Source organism: Filicampus tigris, chromosome 20, assembly GCF_054856515.1.
Source record: "Filicampus tigris isolate MCC_2025a chromosome 20, RoL_Ftig_1.0, whole genome shotgun sequence".
NCBI lineage: Eukaryota > Metazoa > Chordata > Actinopteri > Syngnathiformes > Syngnathidae > Filicampus > Filicampus tigris.
The window spans coordinates 13,049,572-13,075,661 of NC_141236.1; the positions used below are offsets into that span (position 1 = coordinate 13,049,572).

The following is a 26,090-nucleotide window of genomic DNA, read 5'->3' on the forward strand; positions in this document are numbered from 1 at the left end:
CGCACATGCACACGCACTGACTACGGATTTAACGAGCCGTGAGCAAAGGGCTACAATCGCGGCACAAATAATTCATGAGGCGCTCTATGGAAGAGCGGGCGAGACGGCGGGAGAACGGGAGGGGTGGCGTCAAGGGGGCGACCGCATCCAAGGAAATCCCCTTTTTGCCAAAAGCTGACAAGTGAGACGTGTGTGTCGAAATATTTGCGGGCGGCCATTTGGGAAAAGACACAGCGGGAGTGTTAACATGATACCATGGTGTTTGTGTTTGTGTTTGTGTGTGCGTGTGATGGAGCGAGTCTTGATTTTTCTGGCAGCATTGAAAGTGTTGAACTGTACAGCGTACCTCCTTTCTTTACCGTACGGTATTGTGAACTGCTGCTTTGCTTTTTTTCCCTTGTCATATTCTAAATGTATTATAATAATACATTTGATTTGTACAGCACCTTTAAAAAACATGTTTACGAAATGCTTCGACAAGACAACTGGAACGCAAATCCCGACGACCTAATCCCATAAAAGTAAGAGCAATAATCATCACAACAAAAATGAAGCAAAAGCCTCAGGCAATACATGAATCCGACAACCCAACTGAGACCAAAAGGAAAGATGTGGACCGGAAGGTAAAAATAGTTTCTGTCAATTCATTTTAAAATACAAAGTCCCAAAATAAAATCAATAAGAAAATAATTATGACTTGAGTCCCGCAAAACTATGTTGTTGTTTTTTTTCTCATATTATTGCTTTAGTAGTTTAGTCTCATCAAATTCTGATTTCATTGGTTTCATCAAATCTTTTTCTCATAATTTTATTTCGGTACATTACCACTTTTTCCACTCATAATGCTACAACTTCATTGTCGTCTTGTCAATATTCCCTCACACACGTCAGGAACGGTGTCCTCACTTTTGCACTATTTGCATACTGCGTAGAAATGCTTTTGCCAACGCTAATCTTCCGGGCCTACGACACTTGCCGTGTCAGACACGGGCGGTGGTACGGAGCAGTTGAGCACGCTGAGGCTAATGGAACTTAGTGGGTGGCGACAACGGGCTCATGTAAGGTCTCTATGGCATGTCATTACAGACAGGAATTGGGGTGGGGTGGGGGTTGCTTGGCTGATTCCATCTGACATTTACCAGTCCCAATGAAAATGTCACAGAATACCAGCCTTCACCTCAGCATACAGTGCCTTTCGCAGTCTGGAGCTACAGTAATAATCCCTCAAATTCGAACCAACCAGAAGCATGTTTTGCGCTTGTAATTGTTGTGGTTCCCACAGAACCGAGGGAATATATTCCTTACCTATTCTTGGCTTTTTTACCGTTTCGTATTGTGTAAAGAAGACGTTTTCTACAGTGCAAGCCTTCATTAACAACTCAAGGCAATAACAAGACTCCCGGTCTGCTCGACAACACTCTGACGAGTTAGGGCAACATTGGTGTGCTATTCTGTCAAAATTCAAGCCTACAGGCTTTTATTTTGAAAGCTTGACTTTTGGCAGGGTGCGTTATGCCGTTGTGTTCTGTGTTTTGCAGAGCAGACCAGCTGGCTTGTTAACTTGAGTCGTTATTCAAAGCTTGCACTGTGGAATGCACATTACGCACTGTCAAACGAGCATCGATTCTGAGAAACGAATGGCCAAGTCACGGGTTGTTATTGTTGTTGTTATTGTTGTTGTTTCGGTAGAAAAACCAAGCCGATGTACGAAAAGTGGGACAAAACGTTTATGGCAAAGATCGTCGAAAGACAAATCGAGTGCATATGAAAACCCGGGTTCCACTGTGTATTATTTTTCATCTGAATGGACGCCATCACGTTGGAGTGATCCGATGGCTTGTGTCTGTCTCCACAGGTACATCCGCACCATGTACTTGGGCGTCCAAAGCCACCGGCAGAAGGAGAACCAGCGGCGCTTCTACTGGGCCATGATGTACGAGTATGCCGACGTCAACATGCTGCGACTGCTGGAGACTTTCCTGGAGAGCGCTCCCCAGCTGGTGCTGCAGCTTTGCATCATGATCCAGAGCAACAAGGCCGAGTGGCAGCAGTGTAAGACCAGGGCGGGCGAGGGTGTCACCGTGAAGCGCTGTTGCTTTGGATAGTTACAGTAAATTGAGATGCGGATCTGATCTAGATTGGGTACGGTTGCTACCCTAAGGGACGGGTTAGCTCGCACGTTGCTGGATGGCAGTATAGCCCTCGCGCGATGGGTTAAAACAAACTTCGCGGGTTGTGGGTAGCATGTCGGCCACACAGTCGAGAGGTCCTAGGTTCACGTGGGCCAAAATCTGCTGGGTGGGGGATCCAGCTCACCAAATGCTCACCAAATGAGAAGAAGCTATGGAAATTTGGCCCATGTGACAAACTGAAGTATCTTTGTCTTGTTGTGTTTGTCAGGTTCTTCGGTCTTGTCCTCCCTCCTGTCCCTGGCCTGGGTGCTAGCGTCCTACCACAAACTCCTGCGCGACTCTCGCGACGACAAGAAGAGCATGAGCTACCGCGGCGCTCTGGTGCACCTCTTCTGGCGGCTCTTCACGATTTCCTCCCGGGTGCTCTCTTTTGCCCTGTTTGCCTCCGTTTTCCACATCTACTTTGGCATTTTCGTGGTGCTCCACTGGTGCGCCATGGCTTTCTGGGTCATTCACGGCGGCACCGACTTCTGCATGTCCAAATGGGAGGAGGTGCTGTTCAACATGGTGGTCGGGGTGGTCTACGTCTTCTGCTGGTTCAATGTGCAGGAAGGGCGGACGCGCTTCCGAATGGTGGTCTATTACACCGTGGTACTGTTAGAGAACGCCATCCTTAGCGGGCTCTGGTACGCATACCGTGACCCGGCCACCACCGACGCCTATGCCTCTTATGCCCTCTGCAGCGTCTTCCTGTGCTTTGCCTCAGGTGTGGCCTGCATGGTCCTCTACTACGGGGTCCTGCACCCCATGGGCCCCCGGCTGAGGGTCCTGGCGAGCTCCTGTTGCGCAGAATTGCTTTGGGGGCTGCCTTTACCCCCCGAGGCCGAGCCCATGGCGCCCACGCCGGGCCCGCGCGGCTCTCAGGCCACGCCCACGCGGGGCCTGGTGGGGGAGCAAGACGAGTCCGACGAAACCGCCGCCGACTCCTGCCTTCCGGTTTTCCAGGTGAGGTCCACCGAGCCGGTGGACGCGTCTGGCCGGCCCATCCAACCCGAAGGCCCCCTCATCAAAATAGACATGCCAAGGAAACGCTACCCGGCCTGGGATGCACACTTTGTCGATCGGCGCCTGCGCAGGACCATCAACGTGCTGCAGTACGTGAGTCCCAATGCGGTGGGCATCAGGTACAGGGATGGCCCCCTCCTCTATGAACTCCTGCAGTACGAATCGTCGTTCTGAAGGGCGTTCCCGTGCGCATTCTTTTTGACACTCATCCCTCTCGTCCTCCTTCGATCCTCAGCACTCAGTCCATTTTTGTGAGATCTGACAGTCGTGATTTATTTTTGGAGAAACAAAACAAAACAAAACAAAAAAAACAAAACAAAAAACACCAACTAAACACAAACACAGAGATAATATTACAAACCTCCAGTATCTTATATATAAAGAATCCCTCTGCGACTGTGTATGCGTGTATAGTTAACAAATGAATGTTTCATTCTGAATTTTGTCTCATGCATTATTCTGTATTGCTCTGATTGACTTGCGTATACCTGTGAAGGGCAAGCCGTACGCTCCCGTCGCGGCGCGTAAGCCCGATGGGAATGTTGGAGGAGCACGTCAGAGGGTGCAGGTCTTTTGCACATCCCGACTTTTACTGCCATTCTTTATGTAAATAATGCAAACATTGATCGTGTTTACCGAGACCCTTGGGCCGCACTGGGGAAAAACACCACGGTATCGCAAATGTGAGCTGGTGAGCTGGTCTAACCCGTCCTGTTGCTATTTCCGTTCCAAAATCCTCAATCGTAATCACATCATGTATGGTGAGAGAGTGGGGCTGTGGGGGGGGGGGAACAGAAGCACACTGACCTTCAATCAGTTCCGCCCATTCATGAAATCTTTTCATTGCAGACTGCCCTCTAGTGGAGGCAAGAGGGCGACAGCACAATTTACAACACAATGAAAGGGGGTGTTCAATGTAACAGAGAGAGCACATTTTCTGAGTGAGAGGTTGGGAACCATTATGTAAACGCCTTCCAAATGGCTTCGTCAGGCAAAGACGGCCTTCCGCAAAGCCTCCACCATTCCCTCCTCCAGCCTAGAGTACCCCCTTATGGTATTGTTCCATTATTGACAACCAAAAATAATGTAATATTCCAACTAAACAGTCAAATCTCTTGCTGTATTTTGCTGTATTGGCAGAAATGCAGCCACTAAACGGTGAGCTTCATTGGTCCTGATTGACGGCTCCTCTGCTTTTCCATGGCCACACGTGCCTGATAACATCGTACTGTAAAATGGCAGATGGCGTGTAAGTTTGGAGTGAACGGTGAGAGGGTTTTCTTTTCAAGCCGGGGATGGAAAAGAACTGTGTTAAAGGACCTGACTGCATACTGACAGTATCCTTTGAGGTCTAGAGACTTGTCACTAGGCTGGCACCTTAAGAAGGTCTTCTTCATTTGTACCCGTGAAATGTAAACCTTTAGAAGATACTTGGACCATTTTGGAGCCTGGTAAAGGTACAAATAGTAGACATTGGTGTCCGATAAGAGTCCTGCGGACCACGTTGGTGTCACTCATACCGTGAGGTGTCTTGACACAGAGGTGATAGTTTAACGGGTTTTACTGAAAGCTTACAAAATAACCTGTCCCTTTTTGACCAGGGAAATGGTATAAATACTTGACCTTGATTGAAAAAGCAGTGCTACCGGACTTGCATCTTCGGAAGTTGTACTTCATACTGCGTCAGTTCCGCACACTTCGCATTGTTTGACGTTTCAGTTTGAAACATACCTGGCCTAGTTTCCTTTGGGCGAATGCAACCCCATTGGGGGTTTATCGATCCGAACCATACCTTGGACAAGTGAAGTGTAATCTAGGAGCCCAGTAATTAGCCCTGCAAAGTACATTAGCGTCCATTGTTCCTGAGGGGACAGAAAGGGATTCCTCATGGATCCCAACTTATGGGTTTTTCTTTTGACGGGTTCCTCAAGTCTTCTTGGTCCTTTGCCACAGTTCTCGTAGATGCAGGGCCTTGCACTCTACAGTATCCCTGGTTGCTGCTGTATCCTCTCGCCGACTGATAACGCACCCCCGTGAAACAATTCCATGTCTCTGCCAACTGGGTTGAGACTGCATTGAGGTCCACTGCCAGAAAACTTTGTCTGCCTTCACCCAGAGGTTGAGTTCAGACCCGAATAATTGAGAACTGTTGAGTCACATATTTGGGATTAAACATTTAAGATACCACACAAAGAGCTCTTTAAGCATTCAATGGCCCGGTCGGCATTGAGGTAGAACCCTGTCAGTTTCTACTTTTTCTTTTTTTTTTGTTTTAACCATTGACACTTTTACAACACACCTGACCTGTACCTTGAGGTCCGGCAAGTTAGTCCAGAGAAGGCCCCCGTTTCAAGTGTAGCAGCCCAGAGTTGTTCCCACATGTTGCAGGTATGTTGTCAGTGAATGAGTTGTTAGTGGGTGACTGGTTTCATGAGAGCATTCAAGTACAAAGTAAAACAGACAATACAGGGGTTCCTCAGGACCAACAACCAAGACCACTAAAGCAGCTGACTCAGGGGTGTCTCGATGCAGTTGTCACCCCTGAGAATGTGCTCAACACGCCACATCTTGGACGGCACTTCGCCTGGTGCCCCTCACCTTCGTTTTGCATTTTTCCTTTTGGGAAAATTTGTGGCAATTGTTTTTTTGTTTTTTTTTGGCAGATGTTAACTCCCTGGCATATATGATTCATTTACAAACAATGCTGATGCTTTGCAGACAGGGACACATGTACAAATCAGGTGCAACTACACTGTGATTCAAGGGTTACTTTTACGAGTGTGAAAAAAGATGACTTTCAACATTTAACTCTCTCGGTGCTTCATGTTTTTATTCGTATTTTTTTTTAGAACGGGATTAATTCATTCAACTCTCTCGAAAACCGGAGTTTTTAGGACTTATACAGTATTTTACACAGTTCTACAGTGCAACCTTGTGACAAGGGTTCCAACAGTCAGAAACCGAGCACAGTATGCCCTTGACTTATGAATTCTATTCAAAAAGTTACGATCTTGGTCACAGAACAAATTACACTCCTAGGTTTTAGTTTATGATGTGTTTTACTCAACTGATTTCAGTGATAAAGGGAATCCAAGAGCTAAGCAAACGACAATAGACTGCGAATTGAAGCTTCTTACTGTACATGGCGTAAGGTTGAAGTTGTCGCGGTGATGGCGTTATGTTCACAAAACATTTCCAACGCCTCTGGGCAGCAGCTGCAATGCACAGCAAGAGCGTTTCTACAAGAAGCTTGTTCTTCTCAGTCCTTGTTGTGCCTTCTAACTTTCGGGGTGCTTCAGTCTGGCCGCGGCAGCCGCAAACTGCGAGGCCACCTTCTTTACTTCACTTTCTTGTGTCCCCGCCGAGTCTCATGTGGTTGTCTCCCTGAATTCGCCCCGAACCAGATGACGCCTTGCTCGAAAACCCTGTCGGCTTAGGCAGCAATTTGTCGACGACCCGAGTGTCTCTTGTTTCCTTGAAGGGTCATTTGCAGATGAAGAAAGCATGTTGTGTATCTGAGTTGAGCTTTTCCAGCTTTTTCACACATACAACGGAGCCTCTAAAGTCGATTCATTCTAGGATGCTGGTCAACCACTGATTTTTTTTGACTTCATAATAATACCGGTAATTGTAACTTATATGGCACCTTTCAAGGGACCCAGGACGCTTGAAGTTACTACCGCGTCGCAACACGATCTAACACGCAACTGTGCTAAGTGCATTGTCTGGATCAGGCAGAATCAATATTTACTGTATTTCATTAAAAAAAAACAAAAAAAACATAAAACATTTCAATACGATACATGCTCACCACAATGCTGATACAAATCGCTACAGACGTGTTTTGCTAGCTGAAGTTGGCTGTAACCAGTTTTGCGCTGACCAACCCATCAGGCGACCGACAAATGCTGAGGTCATCGAAGGCTGCCTCTGTGAGGATGAATTGGAAATCGGATCGGTTGAAGAAACAGCCAAATAACGGAAATAGTTTAGGTTACCGCCAGCACAACCAATTCTAAAGGCCTTGGCAACACAAAGACGACAATTTTATTGGAGAACGAATCTTAACATTCACATACACGTACTGGAAGCACAACATTGGTCCAAATTTAGAGGTTCCATTATATGTCTGATCAAGTAAAGATGATCCATTATAGTTGTTGTTATGTTATTTTCTCATACCAGATGTTAGCCACGCACTCTCAGTCAGTGATTGTTGACTATTTTTTTTTTATGCGTTTGTCTTTTTCTCCCGCTTCCAAAACAAACATTAGATCAAACAAGAAAGTGGTTCGCAACAACCTCATTTTGCCGCCATCTCTCAGCATGCATCTCCATCACCCTCTCTGATTTGTGCATTGATGTGCAGCAGCGGGGCACGGTGGATTAGCGCCACACTCTGATGTCACCACTCTCTCTCTCTCTCTCTCTCTCCGTTACAGTATAGCAAATAGTGCATTTACAACCCGGTGCTGAACAAACTCATCCAGTGGTGCTAACGCTGTGGACCGCCGAGTTCACTTTTGGGGCTTTCCAAAGAGCAACAAAAGCGAGACAGTCCCAAAAACAACAACATGTAATGCTCAAAAGCGCCAGCACCTCAATCTACACACACGATCTACCGCCAAACTTTATATGGTGCCGTTTTGATTTGCCACAGCTAGTCTTCACATGGTGTTATAATGTTCTCAGCATACAGCTGCTTTTTTTGGGGTTTGTCTGGAACAATGAAAAGTTAGATTTTGGAGCACAAACTGCAAATGGAATAAAAAAAATTAAAAAAAAGTCTATATATCTAGAATGTGATTGCTGTGTTGTAACTTCCTGTCATCTATATGTCCTTTTATCTGTGTGTATCTCTTTGTTTTGTTTTTATCGTAGACTTGGCTGTGACATTTTATCGGAACATGGATTTGATATTGCAACCGAGCAACTATGGGTGTGTGTCAATTGCTGCTAATTTACAAATTGTTATGGAAAAATGTTGCTTTTCTTGATATTCCCTTGATTTCTAGGTTGTGTTAGCTTGTGGGTGTGTATTTAAATAACCTCGGGGTTATATATGATTTTTATGGATGCCGTATTACAAAAAAATGGTACAGTGTGGGAATTTCATTGTGGTGGTTAAATATAAAACATGAGTAAACAATTAATGAGGAGGAGGCGGAGAAAAAAAATAGCAAGGCTGATGTCCAGTATTGTACCTTTTTGCCCTGTTTTAGGGAACAATATGAATATAACTAATAACATATGGTGCTAACGTTTATTTTGTATGTTTTTTGTTTTAGAGGAAATTACAACTATTATGCTGAAAATATAATGTTAAGCCTTACTGTAGATTCATATATGAGACTGTTCATCCCAGAAGAGAAAAAATAAATATGGTATTTGAAAGTGCAATACAGCCACAGTGTGTATTTTCACATTTTTATGTCCCAGTGTAACTGAAATAAAAATCTGACTTACATTGTGAATTTATAGAATACATTTTATTTGAAGTATAGATGAGGTCATGTTTGCGGGATTGTGATTTGTGTTTGTACACAGGGGGTGACAAGTTACCCCTGAGCAATGTCGTTTCAGGTTGTTGAACATCTTCAGCTTGAAGCCTTTGAACAAGCTGGAGTTGTGACGGGTAAAGCGTTCTCACGCTCTGAAGCATCCACTGAATGGAGCTTTTGTGGATGCTGAGTTCCAGTGCAGCCCTCGGGAAAGACTTTTCCTGGCTTAAGAGTTTGATGTTTTCACCAGTGGTGGTAGTAGCAGGCCTTCCGCTGTGTGCTTTGTCCAGAACAGACCCTGTCTCAAGAAGCCTGCCATGAAAAGCGTAAATTATACTTTGCAGTCAAGCAGAGTGACAGGCCGGCCACAACAAGCTTTTCAAACAGCTGCTGAACTGCAGTCGGGGAAATAAAATAAATGGGTAAAAGGTAGCTCATGTTTTGGAAAAAAATATATATTTTACAAACGTTATAAAAGACCATAATCATAGATATGGGGGAGAGCATAATTTTTATCCTGGATTTAATGTTTCATTTTTGTATATGACAACACTTGACGGTTTCTCGTGTGTCTCAAATCTTGAGCGTGCAGTGGGTGCGTGTCGCCACTTGACCACAAGGACGCGCTGCTGTGCGTGCTTGGCTGCATTCGACGCCCAAAATGGCGGCACGGTTGAAAAGTTTGGATTGTTTTGTCCGACTTTGTTACGCGAGCATTCAGCGCGGTGTGTAGCTAAACAGACGCCCGTTGGATTCGGTTTGGAAGACTCGTATGGCGCCTCCCCGCCTAAGGACTTCGGGACACGTCCAAAATTAAGAATGGCGCTTATCGCTCACGCCAAATTCGGGCTGACTTCACCCATGCTAGGCTAAGAAGCTAAGCTAACGTCGGAAGGAGTTACCACAAAAGCTTCGTTTTGGTTATGTCGCGTCGCGCTTGGACGCAAGAGGAGGAGGAGGCGGCGAGCAGAACATGAGGCAGAGGACTTCATCGTAGACATGGAGGAAGATGTGAAAAAAGTGAAAAAGGCAAGTCAACACTTTTTGGGGGGGTTGTTTTTACAGCCAGCCAGCAACCCATCACTCACTCATCATTGGCCGGCTAGCATGCTAACCCGCTTTTGCGCGTCGAACCAAAGTTAAGACCGTCTCGTAAAAACACTAATTAATGCGTCATGGCGTTCCGCTTGTACCAAATAGTACAACATTAACCGCGTGCACATTATGAAATAAAAATTGGGGTCTAGTACTGTGGCGCTGAGATTTAGCGTTACTTAGCTCTAGTAGCATCACACTCATCCAGCTCAATAACACAGTTATGTAAAGTTCTTCCCCGTGTACTGTAGAAATAATCCATATTTCCATCGGGATTAAAATGTATTTAATCGGTTGTGTTTTGTCTGCAGTCCATTGTAGTGATGTCACTGGTCCTGCACTTCTCGTCTGTGCCACTTGAGGGTGATAGTGAGTTGTGCTTTTTAGAAAAATGACCAGCCGAGGTAATTGTACAGTTAAAACTATGGTTTGAGTTGTGTTCTGAATTATTTAATTATTCTTTAATCAATATCAAATTCACACACCGGTCGAATGTAAAGTAGTTTTCAACCACTACTCTGGTGCAACGGATGGATGGATTTTTGTCAAATTTTGTGCCGCTGCACTGGCTCAAATGGAACCGTCGTGAGCTCACATTTCTCTAGCAAACATACAATGTTAATGCACCTGTCGTGTGAAGCCACACTGTTAAATAATGCAGTGGTCATCTGCAGAGTTGTTCCTTGGAGTCTGCAGTCAAGTTTGAGCGCCAGTGTCGTCACAGGATGCTGCGGCAGTCCACTTCCTCTTCACGCGTTATCGTACGGCGGCGAGGCGCTTCCCCTTTTCTGTTGTTGTGCCTCACGTGTCGCGCCGTGAAACATTGTCACTTTCTGCGAGCGTAGCGCGAGGTAACAGGTGATAAGAGTAAAACAACTAAACAATCACGGAAATCTGCTAGCATCTGGTTGCATGGAGTACGAGGTAGGGTCTTGAAATTCGAACCAATAGACTTGTTGAGAAGCTTGCTCGGAAGCTTTTATGGTTAATGTTTTGATACAGTAGAAGAGAAAACTGCACTTCGTTTCCCATTGCATTAATTGGCCGATAATCGGTCTATCCCTACCGTGTATTACCGTAAGCGCCTCAGTGTTTTCTGAACTTCCCCTTTGCGCTTACCCCCTTAGCCTGGTATCGTGTCGCCCTTCAAGCGGGTCTTCCTGAAGGGTGAAAAGGGACGGGACAAGAAGGCACAGGAGAAGTCCGCCGAGCGCCGGGCACTCCACACGGTCTCTCTCTCACAACCCGACCACCGCATCGACCCCGACATCCTGCTCAACGACTACATCGAGAAGGAAGTCAAAGTGAGGCAACAACACAAAGAAGGGTTTTCTCTCATACTAAACTTTATTGACACTGTTCGAATCAACAACTCGGCGCTGTGTTCTCTCTAGTATTTGGGGCAGCTGACATCGGTGCCAGGATACTTGAACCCATCGAGCAGGACTGAAGTCCTCCAGCTCATTGACAATGCAAGAGTAAGTCATCTGAATCACCGGCTTTAGAATAGGTGGGGGTGGAATCGTTCACGTTTCAGGGCCCCTTGTGATTCTTAAAACGGGCGGATGCACAAGGTAAAATGGCGATGTCCATTTTTTGTAAATGTCAAGTTAATGAGGGCAACCGCTATAGAAAGTGGATGGCAGTGAGGTACCGGATAAGCAGGACTATCCCGTGTGCAGAAGTCGCATCAGTTGGCGGGCCAGCTGACGTCGGAGCAGGACGCCGTGGTGAGCTTGTCGGCGTACAACGTCAAGCTGGTGTGGCGCGATGGCGAGGACATCATCCTGAGGGTGCCCATCCACGACATCGCCGCCGTCTCTTACATCCGGGACGACTCCCTGCACCTCGTCGTCATCAAGACGGGTACGAGCGAAGAGCGCGAGTGCGGAAACCAAGAAGGGCGGATATGTTGAATGACGGAGCCTTTGTCCGCTTCGGCACCGCAGCCCAGGAATCCGGAGGCTCTCCCTGTCCTAGCTCCTGTCCCGATCTCAACAAATCTCAGACGCTTAGCTCCTTGTCGGAGAGCGGGGCTGTGCTGGTGGAAGTGTGCTGTCTGCTCGTGCTCGCCGTCGACGACAAAGTATGCTGGATTGGATTCCCTGGTTATCATCAGTTACCATGGGGGGGGAGGGGGGGGTTGTCAATATTATTCATTGCTGTTTTGTGTGTCAGGCAGCTGCAGAGGAGCTGTGCCTTCTGCTCAGCCAAGTCTTCCAGATTGTCTACACCGAGTCCACCATCGACTTCTTGGACAGAGCCATCTTTGACGGAGCCACCACGCCCACAAGACATCTTTCCCTCTACAGCGGTAAGCATTAAAAACTGAGTGTCAGGAATGAAATGGCTAGCTGATAAATAAATGTTCAAATGTTAGTATCGCAGTTTCAAATTTTGAGGACTAATACCGCAATTTCGAAGAACGCATGTGCCCTGTGGCTGCTTTAGAGCGCCTCGCCGTCTGCCATGAGTGGGCACATGTTAGAGGGAAAGAGTGAGGGGAGGGAATTGTACTAATTGTAACTTTTTTTTTGTCTAACTCAGATGACTCGTCAAGCAAGGACATTAAAGAAGCATTTGAAGGCGAGGCCAGCCCTTTGTAAGAGCTCACCTTCTCGTTTTTCCTCACATTGTACATGAAAGTAGTTGATGCTCTTGTACAACTCCCCCCCCCCCCCCCCTTTTTTTTTAAGTCCGTTCCAGGCATCGATGGAAGCAGACAGCAGCTCCCCTTCAGCGTCCGGCCCCGCCTCCCCTCAGGCCAAGACGGCGAGCGAAGGGGAGCTGAGCACCACGGCCGCCGAGCTGCTACAGGATTACATGACCACGGTATGCCTTCACTCTTAAGTAGGCCACATTATTAGCATTATGCTGTCGGGGCAAATCTTTTGACAGCTTGCAGCATCTCATCGGTAAAAACCCGTGAAGAAGTTACGTCACGTTAAACCAGCAGGGATCGAAGCGTGGCGAAGAAAGTAGCAGCTTATAGTGCGGAAAATACGGTAAATTGCATTCTGTAGTTATAATTAACGTGCTCGTATTTCTGTGCCGTCCAGCTGCGCACAAAGCTGTCCTCCCAGGAAATCCAGCAGTTTGCCGCACTGCTGCACGACTACCGCAACGGCTCCTCCATCCACGAGTTCTGCATTAACTTGCGGCAGCTCTATGGAGACAGCAGGAAGTTTCTTCTGCTTGGTATGACTTCTTCTCTTTTTCTACTGAAAATATTTCCATGTTAAAAATTCCACTTTAGTGAGTTTGGAAAGGCTGTTAAAAGCTACATCGTTCCGCATTAAGCCGCCTCGGCACTTTACACAGAAGCCAGTGGGGAGCCATGCAGGCTTTTCGGAAAGTGCCGTAGTTCTTTATCACGTTAGTACAGTCATAATTACAATAAGTCTTTGTTAGAAAAATATTTAGACGTATTGTTACACTGCTGTGAAACTAGTTTATTGCACACCGTTTATAACCTCAATGTTGTGCAACAACATCTGTGGCAGCTAAGTAATGCTGACATACATTTATGTATCGAGCCTAGCGGAACACCACCAGTTTCTCACTGGAATGCCAAGTAACATTTGTGAAATTTAGATAAGGTATATTGTAGAAAACCTGAGGATCTAGCATAGAGCTTGGTGGAACACCACCAGTATCTTTCTACTGGGCTACAAAGGAGTTCCTCTCCTATGGCAGTGACATAACCCAAGTCGAAAGTTGCTGTAGTCCATCACTAACCTACGCTAATGTAGTAGTAAAGTAGCAACAAGTACTCCATTTTGTGTGCCTTCAACATATATTCATGTTGTTACCCGGCCGTCATAGGCCTGCGTCCCTTCATCCCCGAGAAGGACAGCCAGCATTTTGAGAACTTCTTGGAGACCATCGGTGTCAAGGACGGCCGCGGCATCATCACCGACAGCTTCGGCCGCTACCGGCGGGCGGCCAGCTCTGCCTCCGACTCCGCCGCCAACGGCAACGGCGCAGCGGGAGGCGGAGACGGCGCCGCCTCCGACGAGGGCCCAGAGGACGGGGGGGAGGCCTCGGAGGGCGACGAGTGGGACCGAATGATCAGCGACATCAGCAACGACATCGAAGCGCTGGGCTGTAGCATGGATGGCGAAGGCGCTACGTCGTAACCCCTCAGACTGAACTGATTGATCACATGATCACACTGAAGGTTAGTCGTCATATGAAGTCAATCAAATGCACTTAGGGCGACATGCAGTCAATTTGTTGTTATTTTTGTACTCACTTACGGGCAGTATCTGCCACTGCTGTCAGCAATGTAGCGACAACCCGTTCCTCACAAGTTTATGGAGTCATGACTGACGCTTTTATTATCTATTATTGCTGCCTTACTTTTTGCCGATGTGTGTTGTTGATTTTCCGCTTTATTAGTGTACAACATTCCCCCACCTATTTGCAATTGGTGGATTTTTGTGTTTTCAAACTATTGCCCCTTTTGTGCTCTCTGAAACACCCTAAGATGCCTCGAGATGCTGCCAAAAGCCATGGTTTAGTGCCAAGGATATGGTATTTAAAAAAAAAAAAAAAAAAAACACTTGTAGATGACATATTTATATATGTTATCTAAGTAATTTTGACATTTATGAGGATGGACCAAGCTTTGAGCCTTGTGGAACACCACCAGTTAAAGAGACAATTATAAACATTTTTAGGGATTGTTAATTACTTGTAATCACAAGTTGGTTTTTTTTTTTTGCTATTACAATGCTTGGTGCTCTATCGCCAAAATAAGTCAGCCTGACTGCAACTAAAAGTTTGTAATTGCCTATTTTATTAGTTTAAACCGCAATGCACAGTGAACCCCTGCATATTTAGAATTTGTGGATTATTCTTTCTTTGAGGTGGTGGAAAACCTGTCCTCTGTTATTCACACACAAAATAAATATTTTTTTCGTGCTCAGGCCATAACAATGTCTAATATAAAATGTGTGCTTTGGCACCATCCGGTAGCATCTTGGTGCCAAGGCACGACAATAAAGTTATGTTTATAGTTTCCTATACTCATTGTTTAAACTAAATATACCAAAAACAGTGGTCCCAAAAGAGTTTATTACCATTTCAAACTGATCTTACATTAACCTTAAACATAAATGGCTTCTAGATGATTTGATTTCTGAAATATGTGCACAAAGACTCTCCATAAAAACCCAGGCTAAACTTAGCTCCTCCCCAACATACAAAGCTTATCTGTCAATGGAGAGCTATCGTTTCAACTTACGTCCTTGGACCAATTACTGTGCTACTTTACAATTTCAACAGTGCTTTGGCGTTACCTTGTGCGTAGGTTGGTTCAGAAAGCACAACAATTGCAAATAGGTGAAATGTCAGCTAATTGTGGAGGTTCCCAACAAATGCAAATTTGTAAATTTACAGGGGACTCCCATACTCCATCCTACTTTGGGAACAGACCACCAAAATGCTGCCAACAACAGCCCTTTTTCGTCCAAGCGGTAATTCCCAAATTGGGGCACGGGGAACCCAAAATGGCCGCTTGATCATCAAGCAGCTTTTCTTGACGTAAAGGCTTTTGGATTCTGCGCGTATAATCAACAGTTGATGTAAATGTTTTGGCAATATTCCACTTATTTTTTTTGTCCGTTAAGGGAAGATTACCCATTTTTTTCTGGAAGAATTTGGGAAACCCTGGGTTCAAGTTTTGTGTTATTTAGCTGGCGTTGATCCACAATTGTGCCTTTAAAACTGCAGCACAGTCGCCCCTCACAAGGACACGCGGTGGAATCGTGCAGATGTTCATTAAAAAAAACAGCTACTTTTGGAACATTTTTTTGCAACACTGTCATTCATATCGACTTGAGCACAGTTCGCTTCATTTTGGCGGTGTGATCGCAACGGTGGCGGTCTGTGCGTTTTCTACCCGGGCTTTCCGCGGGGGCTGATTGTGATCGCTTTTGAGCGATCATGTGCTCGGACAAGCCTGGAACGTCACTCGGCGTTCCGTCACAGGAAAGCTTCCTAATGCCATCAAAGTTGGGAAAGTTTCCCGCTTGACTGGAGCACATTCCACCCGGTCAGACCCTCACGGGGTCTGTGCTACATTTGTTGAGCCAATCTCATCTCAGTAACGCGCAAACGTGGGCCGCTGGTGTGCTACCGCCACTTAACCTAGCCTCCGACAACGACAATGAAGAATTTCCTGCTGCAAGTGCAACACGTTTCTTATCGCACGCAATTTGCCCGCAACCACGCATCTTAATTGGATGGCGAGCGATCGTCATGAATTATTAACAACGCGGCGTGAAGTCCTTGAAAGCATCCTAATTGGCCTCCCGTAACGTTAATCCTTAATCCCATTTGTCTGCGTTGACGGGATTGTTCTGGCACTTTTATATTGCCGCAACTTTATTAAAATGATCACCCGCTTGGACGGACGGGATCCTGAAAAGAGCCTTTCGTCTGTGTTCGTGCCCCCCCCCCCCTCGTGGGGCGCCGCTGTCAGTTGGCGTTAGCGCGAGTGTTCGCCGCGTGGTTATCCAACCGCAACTTGAAGTCTGAGTGTTTGTTTTTTTTTTTAATTTGCAAAACCAAACACAACTGAGCTAACTTCTGCTGTAGCTCATATTTCTAAACACCGGTAATTTGTAGCAAACGCGCAAGCAAATAAGGCTTGCGTTAGCTTCTCTACGCCACACGAGAATGACGAGCTAGCACAGCGAGAAACGTCGCGAGTTGATGTTCATCTTGGTGACGCCGATGAGCCGCAGCGGCGCCGACAGGCCCAGGCCCGGCGTGACGGGGCACTCGCACAGCAGGTCGGCCAGCTCGTCGCGCTCCTCCAGGCCGTAGGTGGCGTCGTTGAGCATGCGGCGGTGCAGCTGGCACGCCTGCTCGATCCGCAGCTTGCTGATGTCGCCGCGCAGACCAACCAGCTGCCTCGCCAGATGCTGGTCCTGCGCGCGCATGTCGCTCTGAAAGACAAAACCCGTGGAACGCTTGCTTGTGAACTCTGCAGCCATTTTTATTCCTGCCTAGGTGGGCTGCAATAAAAACGGGGGGGGGAAAAGCATAAGGCTGATTAGTCGGGTCTGTCTTTAAGAGCATCATTAGGAGCAGGTTTCGTGGGGTTTTTAATGATCACATTTCAGAACTTGGAAACCATCTCACCAGTTCTTTCCTGAGCCAGCCGAGAGCCTCGTCTACGTTCTCGAAGGCCTTCAACACCCCCGAGCGCAACCTGCACCGGATCACGCCCGAGTCCTCCCGTTTGCGGCTAGCTTCCGATTCCGCTCCTCCGCTACTCGAGCCTCGGAAACTTTCTGTCTCCACCCTGGCTTTCCACTCCAGGTAGGAAGGTCTCCTGGTCTGCAGTCTCAGTTTCTCCGTCAAGGCCTTCAGGGTCAGGAGATGATCGCCCGAAGACGAACGCTCGTCTTCCTCGCGTCCCCCCGCCTCCGCCTCGGAAGTGATCGGACTGGCTTCCATTTTTGGAGAGCTGCTTCTCCACACTCTCTAGAACATTCTGAAGAGTTCCTCAAGTTCTTTGGAACTCTAGACGAGGGAGGGAGAGAGAGAACACAAGTCGTTCAACGGCCAAGTGAAAATAATTATCACGATAGTTAGTGGCTTGTCTTTCTCCAGTTTGGTGATTAAGCCAATTGACTTGTCACATATCAAATGATGGCAGCTGCGCTTCTGTTGCCATAGCAACCGCATTGGCAATGCATGGCTCCGCAGTTAACCTGCATTCCCTATGTCAGGTTTGTTGCTCACTTTGCTGCACTGCGTTTAACAGTCAGTCAATGTCAACATTTCTTGACAGAAAATAAACGTGTCTCCAGATTCGTGTTTTATTTTGGTGACTAAACAGGCTGCCATAAAAGAGGTTTTGCTTCTTCAGAAACACATTTGATATCTGTCTTATTTCAAAACCGACGCATTCATTTTTAAACATGACGTTTTCCTCCACGCTAGTTCAACATTAATGAACGAAAGCAGTCATTCAGACCCAACTAGTTTCCTGCGTGAATAGGCTGCCGGACAAAAAAAGAATCACAAAGTAACGGCAGACGGAATATTTGATCCTTGTCAACGATCACCATATCAATCAATGTTATTAGCTTGACTTGTTCGCCGCCTCAACGGGTTGCCAACTAAAAATGGAAAGAAAGTGAAAATTGGATTGCGGTTCTGCTGTCGCCAAATTCAATGCCTTGCTTGACTTGGTATTTGGAAAGACGCATGAAATCCACATCGAAGCCAGCCCAAACAATGTGCATGTTGTAGTAATAATAATAATAATCAGTCAAAGTGGTCCCATAATCCCATAATTAGCCATAACAGGCTTGACCGGCAGTGAGCTCATTGCATCTAATGATAGGCTTGCATTAAGACATCCAGCCGATTATTATGGGTTGCCAAAACCTGACTGCTCTGACCGATGTCTTCTAGGAAAGTTTGGCTCATTGCATTCTTTTATACAAAATAACTTATTCAGCATATTTCCCCATAAAAGAAATTTATTTACAGCCATCCCTCCGTTTTCTGTCCTGCTGATCCTTGTTAAGGTGAGCTGGAGCAATCCCAGGTAACTTTTGAGTTGAGAGTTGGGGTACAATTTTGAGTCGTCGATTAACCTAACATGCACTTTTCTGGAATGTGTGCGCCAAGATTCGAGCCCCAAAACTATGAGGCAGACATGCTAACCACGGCTAGTTACATTTATTTCACAGGCGTGTGTTAATAACGTTTCATGAATTGTATCATTTTAATTTAATTTAAATGACAAACGCTTAAAAAAGAAATATATCATACTTATCATTCAAGCAGGCGATTTTTAACATTTTGTATTAACAGCTGACAGGTAGTTCTTACCACGTGACTCGTCTTGGTGAAGCGTTCAAAGGCATCAAACGCACTTTCTCGAATGGAGCTCGTTCAAATGTCCTTTCATCGTCTCGACCGTGTCCCTAACTTGTCGGAAGCAAAGTACTGTACATGAGTGAAGGGCATCGTACGGAGCCCCTCTTTTGGGGGGAAAAAAGACCCACTCGCTGCGCTTAAATTTAATTCCCTCCCCTCCGTCCCACTTCGGGTATTTGCTAGGAGGAGTCCGCTTGTTTTGGAGCCGGCAGCTACCGGCGGAGGGGTGGGGAACGGTTGCCCGGGGATACGCCGCCGCCTCGAGTGGGTTGGCCCGTTGCTGGCGTATGACAGCCTGTTCGCCATGTTGGGTGTGTCAGACCGGCCCTGAAACTTACTGCATGTCAATCGAAGATATGCGTTGCTAGCTTGCTACTCTACGTTGGTGTTTCGCCATATTGAATGTGTCTAATCGGCCTTGCACTCTCAGGATATATTTTCGGAAACAGGCTGACACTAAAACAATGTACGTAACTTTTTCTATCAAGTAATTAAAAATGATTACTCCCATATATATTTTAATATTTATCATAACCGTCACATACATTGGTAGCTGTGGACACACATTACTCACACATGACTCTTCTTGGTGTTCACATACTGTATAGCCTAAATTTTGTTTAAAGCATCTGGGAGGTTTGAACCTATTTTTAAAAAGTGTGTTCTCTAGATCATGGATTCGAGTATGGAATGTATCTCCCACGATAAACTGGTTCACTGTTAAATAGGTTTATTCATAGTTTAGCCACCCACCACCCACCCCCGTATACACTTAATTTTGGTCTACATTTTATTCTAGTACAAGCATACCTAATGACAGTCCCATTATATTTAATGAGACTTTGTCCTCCAAAAAACATATCAACACGATCATTGAAAGGGAGTATATTTAATCAGGAACTAAAAATACTAAATGTCACAATAAATACCCCCCCGCCCCCCCCAAAAGGAGATGTGAAAAAAAACACACTTTGTCCTTGTTTAGTGTGCCATGTGCAATAAATTACCCGAAAAGTGCCACTAGCACTGACAAATCAACAACTAGAAATCTGATTGTTGGAAACAATTGAAATATTACTCAATATATTATTGTCCATGAATGTCCGCTCATGAAAAAAATAGTAGGGTGCAACTACCATTAAAAGAAAAAACAAAACGCAAATTAGTCATCCACCTGAGTGATCCGTCAGCTAATGTTCAAACCCGAGCTACAAGGTGAGCTCCTCGATGTCGTCGTCAAAGGAGGGGATGGCGCGGACGGCGGGCCGGCTGTCCACCACGTGCCGAGCACTCAGGGAAGCGGCCGGCGTGCCGAAGCCGAGGCGCCCCGCTGCTCGCGAACCTTCCCGCGCGCCGCCCTTGCCCGTCATGTCGCCCAGTAGCTCCGCTGTCCGGGTGTCGCCCGAAGGCGCCGCCAGAGAGCCGAACAGCTGCTGCATGAGCGCCGACTTCTTGTTCTTCTCCTCCGCCCCCTTGAAGCTGAAGACGCCGATGGCCTCCAGCGCGTGGTCGCCGTCCTCCCTGACCGCGCTTTGGCGGGGGTTCCCGATGGAGGGCGCGTAGCTTCCGAAGACCAAGTCGTCGTCGTCGTACTTGAGGGAGCACAGGCTCCGCCGCCGGCCTGGCGACGGCGTCAACGACGGTGGCGTCTCCGTGGCGGCCGCGTTGGACTCGGACGAGTTGACGAAGACGGGGTCCCGCGTGTCCTCGTTCTGGAGGTCGATTTCTCGCATCTTTGCTAGCAGCTGGTCTTTTCTGCGACGCACCTCGCCGACGTCCACGCCGTCGTGGTGGTTCCTCCACCGGTCCGCTTCCTCTTGGACGTGGACGCTTTTCCGCGGATTGGTCAAGAAGCTGCCTATCACTTCCTCTTCCTTTTCTTTCTCCCAGCCTGTGGAAATCGGATGCGCAACATCAAGTAGGACGGAAACTTTGACCCAAATTTTACGGGAAATAAACCGCCAATACAGTGGTCGGTGCATCAACTCAACAAGTGCCCTAATTTACAATTTTGGGGAAAAAAAAGTGGAGGGAAAAAAAACCGGAGCATTTAAGGTGGAGTTGTACCTTGAGTGTGTCTACATTTGACCCGTGACCGACTAGCTGCAAACGCTCTCAAAAACATCTGGTTTCCACTTCTTACCATCCATGAACATCTTGGCCTTCACTTCGAGGAAATCCTGGGTGTTTTGTTGACGTTCCTCCTCCGTCTCCTTGGCTTCCCTTGAGCCTTTTACGCCTTCGCTCGTCGTCTTCTGATGCTCCCGGTTTGGTTTGGGTCCACTGTCCACCCCATCCGCTTGCTGACCCTGTCAAAGCAGAGAAACAAAAACTTTGGAATGGCTCCCTGCCCACAATATACTTCTCTATGACGTGAATGATTCTAAACGCAATTTATCATTCGCTCGTTCCCAACTTCCTGAATCAGCAAATGGAGATTTTTAGGGGACTTTTTTTTTTTTAGATCCAAGACAGTATATGAAAATCTCTATAAAGTGATATGGTTGGATGTTACCTTGAGTGACAGGTATCCGTCAGGGGCCGGATCGCTGAACTCCGCGAAGGTGGGTGGAGGCGAGGGGAAATCGGGGCCGCTGCTGCTGCGCGCGCGCGTCTGCACCGCCTTGGAGTGCGTCCTGCTGTAGACTTTTTCCCAGACAAGAGATCATTTCAGCGACCAATTCTCTTTTGTAACCGTCTGGTCGAAGGACGTCTCCGCCTCACGTTTGTGTTTCGGGTCGCCGTCGGTGACTTTCCGCGGTGAGATTTTTCCAATGCGGTGAGCGTAGATGTTGCGGGTCTCTAATTCCCGTTCTTTTTCCTGGAAAAGATGACAACGTCGTCGCTAACGTAGCCTTTCTACGTAGTGTATTTGTTGTGTTTCAGTGGCGGTGGTCAGAAGAAACAACGAAATGAAAAGAATAAGACTGTTGGGAATACATTGTATTGTAAGTATGTATTTGTGTTTCTAGCTTAGCACCCTGAGTTTATTGGCCAGTTGCTCCAGCTCTTTTTGCAGACTCTTGATCTCTTCCTGTGCGCTGAGCGTCTTCTTCCTCTCGGCAGCCAGCTGCCTCTGGTGGCTGCCGTTGCTCAGCTCCATGTTCCTCTCCAGCTCCTACGCGCGCACACACGGGACGAGGTGGCACAAAATCGCAGTCTTGACCACCAAACTACATGTGAAGGTAACGGCTCTTTTGGCACACAACAAGCGCCGCGAATTGTGATACGTTGTAAATAACAACTGCCACAGGTTCAAAACCACATAATGAAGTCATGCGGTTAGATTTAAAAGACACAAAACAGACTCGCTGTGATTTGCCCTGTTCATAATCTGCTTAAAATTTAGAAAATTTCAATTAAGTCACTGAAAATTTGGAATTGTAATGATTAATTACTTCATTTGTTCTCTACTGCTTGCCTATTCAGAGTCACGGGTAAAATTGCATAAAATAAATACTAAGAAATGTTCAGCTAAATACTAAAAATAATGAAAATGATATAAAGACAATAGAAATGTGATTCGATTGTGCAATTTCAATTTTCTTTTGCCACTTGTTCCAGTCGCAAGTAAAATACAAAACTATTCTAATTTACTCATTAAAAAAAAAATCATTCTCAGGTAAAAAATATTTTAAAAATCTGACAAAATATTATAGAAAAATTACAAATTTTAATGCAGTTTACATAGTTGTGCCCCTCCTCTGACTCATCATAAAATGTATGTGGTTTGACTGTAATATACTGCCCCCTGGTGGCCAAGGCGTGCAGACAGTACAGTACTGTAGCGTGCTATTTCTTAATTAAAAAAAAAATGTTGTTGGTGTTTTCAGGGGGAGGGAGGAGGGCATACCGGTTTAACGGTACCTTAATTTTGAGCTCGGCCTCATGCGTGCGCGCCCTCTCCTGGTCCAGCTTGCAGCTGAGCTCCTCGCGCGCGCCCAGCTCGCGCTGCTCCACCAGCTTCTTCATGCGTCCGACGGTGGCGTGGCTCCTCAGCAGCTGCTCCTCCTTCTCCTTCAGGCGGCGCTCGGCGGCGCGCTCGCGCTCCCGCGTGCGCCGCAGCCGCTCGCGCAGCACGTGCGTCTCGTTGGCGTGGCACGACAGCATCTGGGAGATTTTGCTCTCGGCGTCCGTGTAGTTCTGAAGGGCCTTCTCCTGACGCGTCTGAAGCTGCCAGCGCAAAATACAATAAAGTCGTCGGCATCCGTAAATTGTATTCGTTTTTACTTGCTGTTTCAAGACGAGCGCACCTGCTTGAGAATCCGATTCTCCTTCTGCAGCTCGGCAATGCGCAGCTGCAGCTCGCCGTGGACGTTGCGCAACTCGTTGATTTTCAGCAGGCGGCCCGACAGCATTTGCTTGGTCAGGGGGTCCAGGTCTTTGGGAGGGAGGGACTCTTTGCTGTGCGACCGCGTCGCGCGGCTGCAGCCCGGACGCGGCGGACGGGCCCGGATCCGCTTCTCCATACCTGACACGCATGTATTTAAAAAAAAATAAAATCAATTAAAACCAAGGATAAAAGATATACAGTATGTTCAAATAGTCAGCTTCTTATTACATGGAAAAAAATTGTAAAGTAAAAATAATTACTCAAAGAATTACAAATTTTACTTAAAATTTAGTAGTAGTAGTATTTAGTAGTGTGTGCAACTGTGCATGTGGTGTGCCACACGTGTATTTATGTACATTACATCATCACTTCTACTTCTAAATTCGAACAATCTCCATGTTGTCTCTCTTTTGTGACACTGTCTGCAAAAAGATTTAACGTGGCAAACACTTTGATCGATAACCAGATGCTTGCAAGCGTCAACAGTGCTCAAGAGTTAAAATGACAAAAATAAATAAATAAACTAAACAAAAAGCACACTAAAATTGAACTTCAAACATCTCCTATAGAGTAAATTGTTTACCATGAAACACCTTTTTAACAATGACGTCAAATGTAAATGTGTAAAACGTTGATCTCCTTCCTAAGCGCATGGCAAACCTGTATTGTAGGGCGAGCTGCTGGAAATCAGGTTTGCGCGCGCCGGCGGCGTCGGCGACCGCATCTGATCTCGCGAGTACGGCGAGAGCGAGCGCTCTGAATCGTTGTCATAGTCGTCCGAGTAAGAGCCCTTGCTGCGGCGCCCCTCGCCGTCCGACACCTTGTCGCGGTCAGGATCGCTGGGGTAGATTTCGGTTTTGGACGCCACCTTTTCATCGTGGATCCTGTCTCGGTAGTTCCTGTAGTGCTTGTGCTTTTTGCTGGAGGTCACTCGGCACTTCCGGATCCTGAGGGAGCGTCGGCTCCCGTTGTCATCCCAGTCGTCTTCGGACACGTCGCACTTGGACTCCATTTTGTTTTGGCTTCACCAATGCAAGACTGTCATGAATGGTTTGGGGAGGGGAGAGGAAGCAAATGTTTTTTTTGGGGTTTTTTTTTTCCCCCCCACAGTTAAAACCTCTCGCTCACAGATACACGTTCAGAAATAGGCAGCTCACTAAAGATGAACATTGATTAGCCAACCTCAATGTTGCCACTAGGCAACTGAGGCGAGACACTCGATACAAATGAGATCAACAGGTTGCGTTGACGACTTCCTGGTTGCAAAATATGGTCTCTTAGCAACGACACAATGCGCTAGAGGCTTAAAAACCATCAAAACAACTCTTGCACAAAGTGTATTTTTGTCGCTATGCAGAGAAGGTGCATGTTTGATCTTGGGGCTGGACACACAAAATGTGAAGCCACTTTAGAATGGCCATTTCGAAGGTGCATGTTTGATCTTGGGGCTGGACACACCAAATGTGAAATCACTTTAGAATGGCCATTTCGACTTGAGTACAATGCACCCAGAATTCAGGGTCGTACCAAATTGTGTTGCAACATGCCTGGCCGTGAGAGGGAACGTATTACTTGCTTTATAATTACCTCAACACCTGTGCTTATTTCCATTAGCCTGTCTATGGCATTTTGCATTATATGGTAGCTTCAAGCTAGCAGACGACATCACTGTGTGAGTTTGAACCTTTTCTTATTCAAATGTACAACGCGTAAGTGTCTTTTCTCTTTTTTAGCATCCCCAAATTGATCTCATATGATTCACTGACATCGAGAAAGTGAGAACCGATGCAAAAGAACATTTTCTCTCGTTCTCAGGTAGGTCGGGAATTGCATTCCCCGCAGTAAACTGGGGTGCACTGCACATGGTACTAGAACAAAATCGGACGTGGGCAAGCGATTCGAACTGCGATCCACGGTGTTAATCCAGCCAAAACAAAACAACCCCCCCCCCTGACAGAGCAGCGTGATGGGCACGTTTCTATGGCAACGCAAGCCCACAAAAGCCCAAATCAAGCTTGTAATCACCGCGACGAGCCGTGCACTTGTCCACCTCGGTGCAAACATTCATTCCTAGCAGCACGATTTAGTTAGCTTGCTATTAAAAGTATCTGTAGTGCATTTGCAAGCATTGGGAAACTGCCCCATCTTTGACAGGATTAGGCTTAACCTCGCCGCCGTCTGCTCTTGTCGGGTGCATTGTTGTCACCGCTGACACACACAACTGGTTCTCAAGCACCGATTCGTCCACGTTCAATAAGTAATGTGTGTGTGATTTTTTTTTAAGTCACCCCCACAGAACATTTGTATTGGATGAGCTAACGGAAAGCTAACCGGGCTCCACCGTTAGAACAACAAAACACTGCAACAGGTGAGGCGTGTCTTACCGTTAGGTGCCTTCGTCTTCCACCTTCACGGCCATGAACCCCCGCAGCAATGCTCGAAGTTTCTACGTTAAATGTGACATTGCTGGTGGACCGTCTCGGGAATGGGAAAACTCGCCACAAAAAAAAAAAAAAAAAAAAAGGCTACAACTTTTGGCTAAGCTAACACCGTTAATGTGCAACCAAGCCGGGCCAGATAGCGTGCCCACCGTGTTTATTCGTCAAATTTCAACAATAGCGTCTTGTGAGCGTGGGTAGTTTGCGTGGATCTGCCGAGCTTGTCGATCGAGATTGAACTGAGGCGGGAGGACGCAAAACAGGAACGACGGCCATCGCTGGCTGACTGCCGTTGCATGGGAACCGCTTCTATGACGTCACCAGATCGTCTTGCAATGCAAGGGATGGGCGGATCGATACCAAAATATCGATATTTCGATCCCATCAAGGTGCTCCATTTTAAGTATCAATCCTAAAGCTAAAGAATCGATGTTTTCAATGAAATTATATTTTCTTTATCTCTATCTTTTGCATAATTTTCTGCATACTAATTACTTATGCTTTCCGCCTCCTGCACGACACGTAGGCACCGGCGTCTGCTCCCGCCCACTCTTCCTCTTCCTCTTATTTTTCTAGAACGATCTACGAGTGGAAGCAAAGTAAAAATCCAACAGGCGCA

General features: G+C 46.6%; 4 protein-coding genes across 7 annotated transcripts in view; 2 read left to right on the top strand and 2 right to left on the bottom strand.

Annotated features, from left to right (window-relative positions):
* xkr6b (XK related 6b) overlaps nucleotides 1–8,590 on the top strand; it is a 32,060-nt gene extending 23,470 nt beyond the window's left edge. The window contains exons 2-4 of one of the 2 annotated variants that reach the window (XM_086019475.1): nucleotides 1,856–2,052; nucleotides 2,401–2,818; nucleotides 2,899–8,590. In XM_086019475.1, coding sequence (XP_085875601.1) covers nucleotides 1,856–2,052; nucleotides 2,401–2,818; nucleotides 2,899–3,343 — 1,060 coding nt within the window. In that variant the 3' untranslated portion in view covers nucleotides 3,344–8,590. Of the gene's footprint in view, nucleotides 1–1,855; nucleotides 2,053–2,400 lie in introns of both variants that reach the window. The other variant, XM_086019474.1, reaches the window with a different exon arrangement.
* Nucleotides 8,591–9,309: 719 nt separating this feature from the next.
* On the top strand, nucleotides 9,310–15,602 carry ccm2 (CCM2 scaffold protein). Of its 2 annotated transcripts, XM_086018020.1 has the most exons (11): nucleotides 9,310–9,727; nucleotides 10,921–11,097; nucleotides 11,188–11,271; nucleotides 11,476–11,659; nucleotides 11,743–11,879; nucleotides 11,972–12,107; nucleotides 12,341–12,395; nucleotides 12,490–12,625; nucleotides 12,853–12,991; nucleotides 13,619–13,973; nucleotides 15,197–15,602. In XM_086018020.1, the coding sequence occupies exons 1-10, from the start codon at nucleotides 9,698–9,700 to the stop codon at nucleotides 13,930–13,932; spliced, it is 1,392 nt and encodes a 463-aa protein (XP_085874146.1). In that variant the 5' UTR covers nucleotides 9,310–9,697; the 3' UTR covers nucleotides 13,933–13,973; nucleotides 15,197–15,602. The 2 variants fall into 2 exon arrangements, with proteins under 2 accessions (XP_085874146.1, XP_085874145.1); XM_086018019.1 differs by having other exon boundaries at nucleotides 13,619–15,602.
* A 729-nt stretch (nucleotides 15,603–16,331) lies between these two features.
* fam167ab (family with sequence similarity 167 member Ab) lies at nucleotides 16,332–19,152 on the bottom strand. The gene is made up of 3 exons (XM_086018022.1): nucleotides 18,653–19,152; nucleotides 16,946–17,329; nucleotides 16,332–16,749 (listed from the first exon to the last, which is right to left on the bottom strand). Exons 2-3 carry the CDS (start codon nucleotides 17,261–17,263, stop codon nucleotides 16,486–16,488), a joined length of 582 nt encoding a protein of 193 aa, XP_085874148.1. The 5' UTR covers nucleotides 17,264–17,329; nucleotides 18,653–19,152; the 3' UTR covers nucleotides 16,332–16,485.
* Nucleotides 19,153–19,637: 485 nt separating this feature from the next.
* On the bottom strand, nucleotides 19,638–25,796 carry lca5 (lebercilin LCA5). 2 transcript variants are annotated; one of them, XM_086018017.1, is made up of 9 exons: nucleotides 25,418–25,796; nucleotides 23,693–24,071; nucleotides 22,954–23,179; nucleotides 22,568–22,873; nucleotides 21,681–21,818; nucleotides 21,425–21,521; nucleotides 21,216–21,346; nucleotides 20,844–21,009; nucleotides 19,638–20,591 (listed from the first exon to the last, which is right to left on the bottom strand). In XM_086018017.1, the coding sequence occupies exons 2-9, from the start codon at nucleotides 24,043–24,045 to the stop codon at nucleotides 19,909–19,911; spliced, it is 2,100 nt and encodes a 699-aa protein (XP_085874143.1). In that variant the 5' UTR covers nucleotides 24,046–24,071; nucleotides 25,418–25,796; the 3' UTR covers nucleotides 19,638–19,908. The 2 variants fall into 2 exon arrangements, with proteins under 2 accessions (XP_085874143.1, XP_085874144.1); XM_086018018.1 differs by having other exon boundaries at nucleotides 19,639–20,591; nucleotides 22,954–23,171; nucleotides 23,694–24,071.
* Between the last annotated feature and the right edge of the window lie 294 nt (nucleotides 25,797–26,090).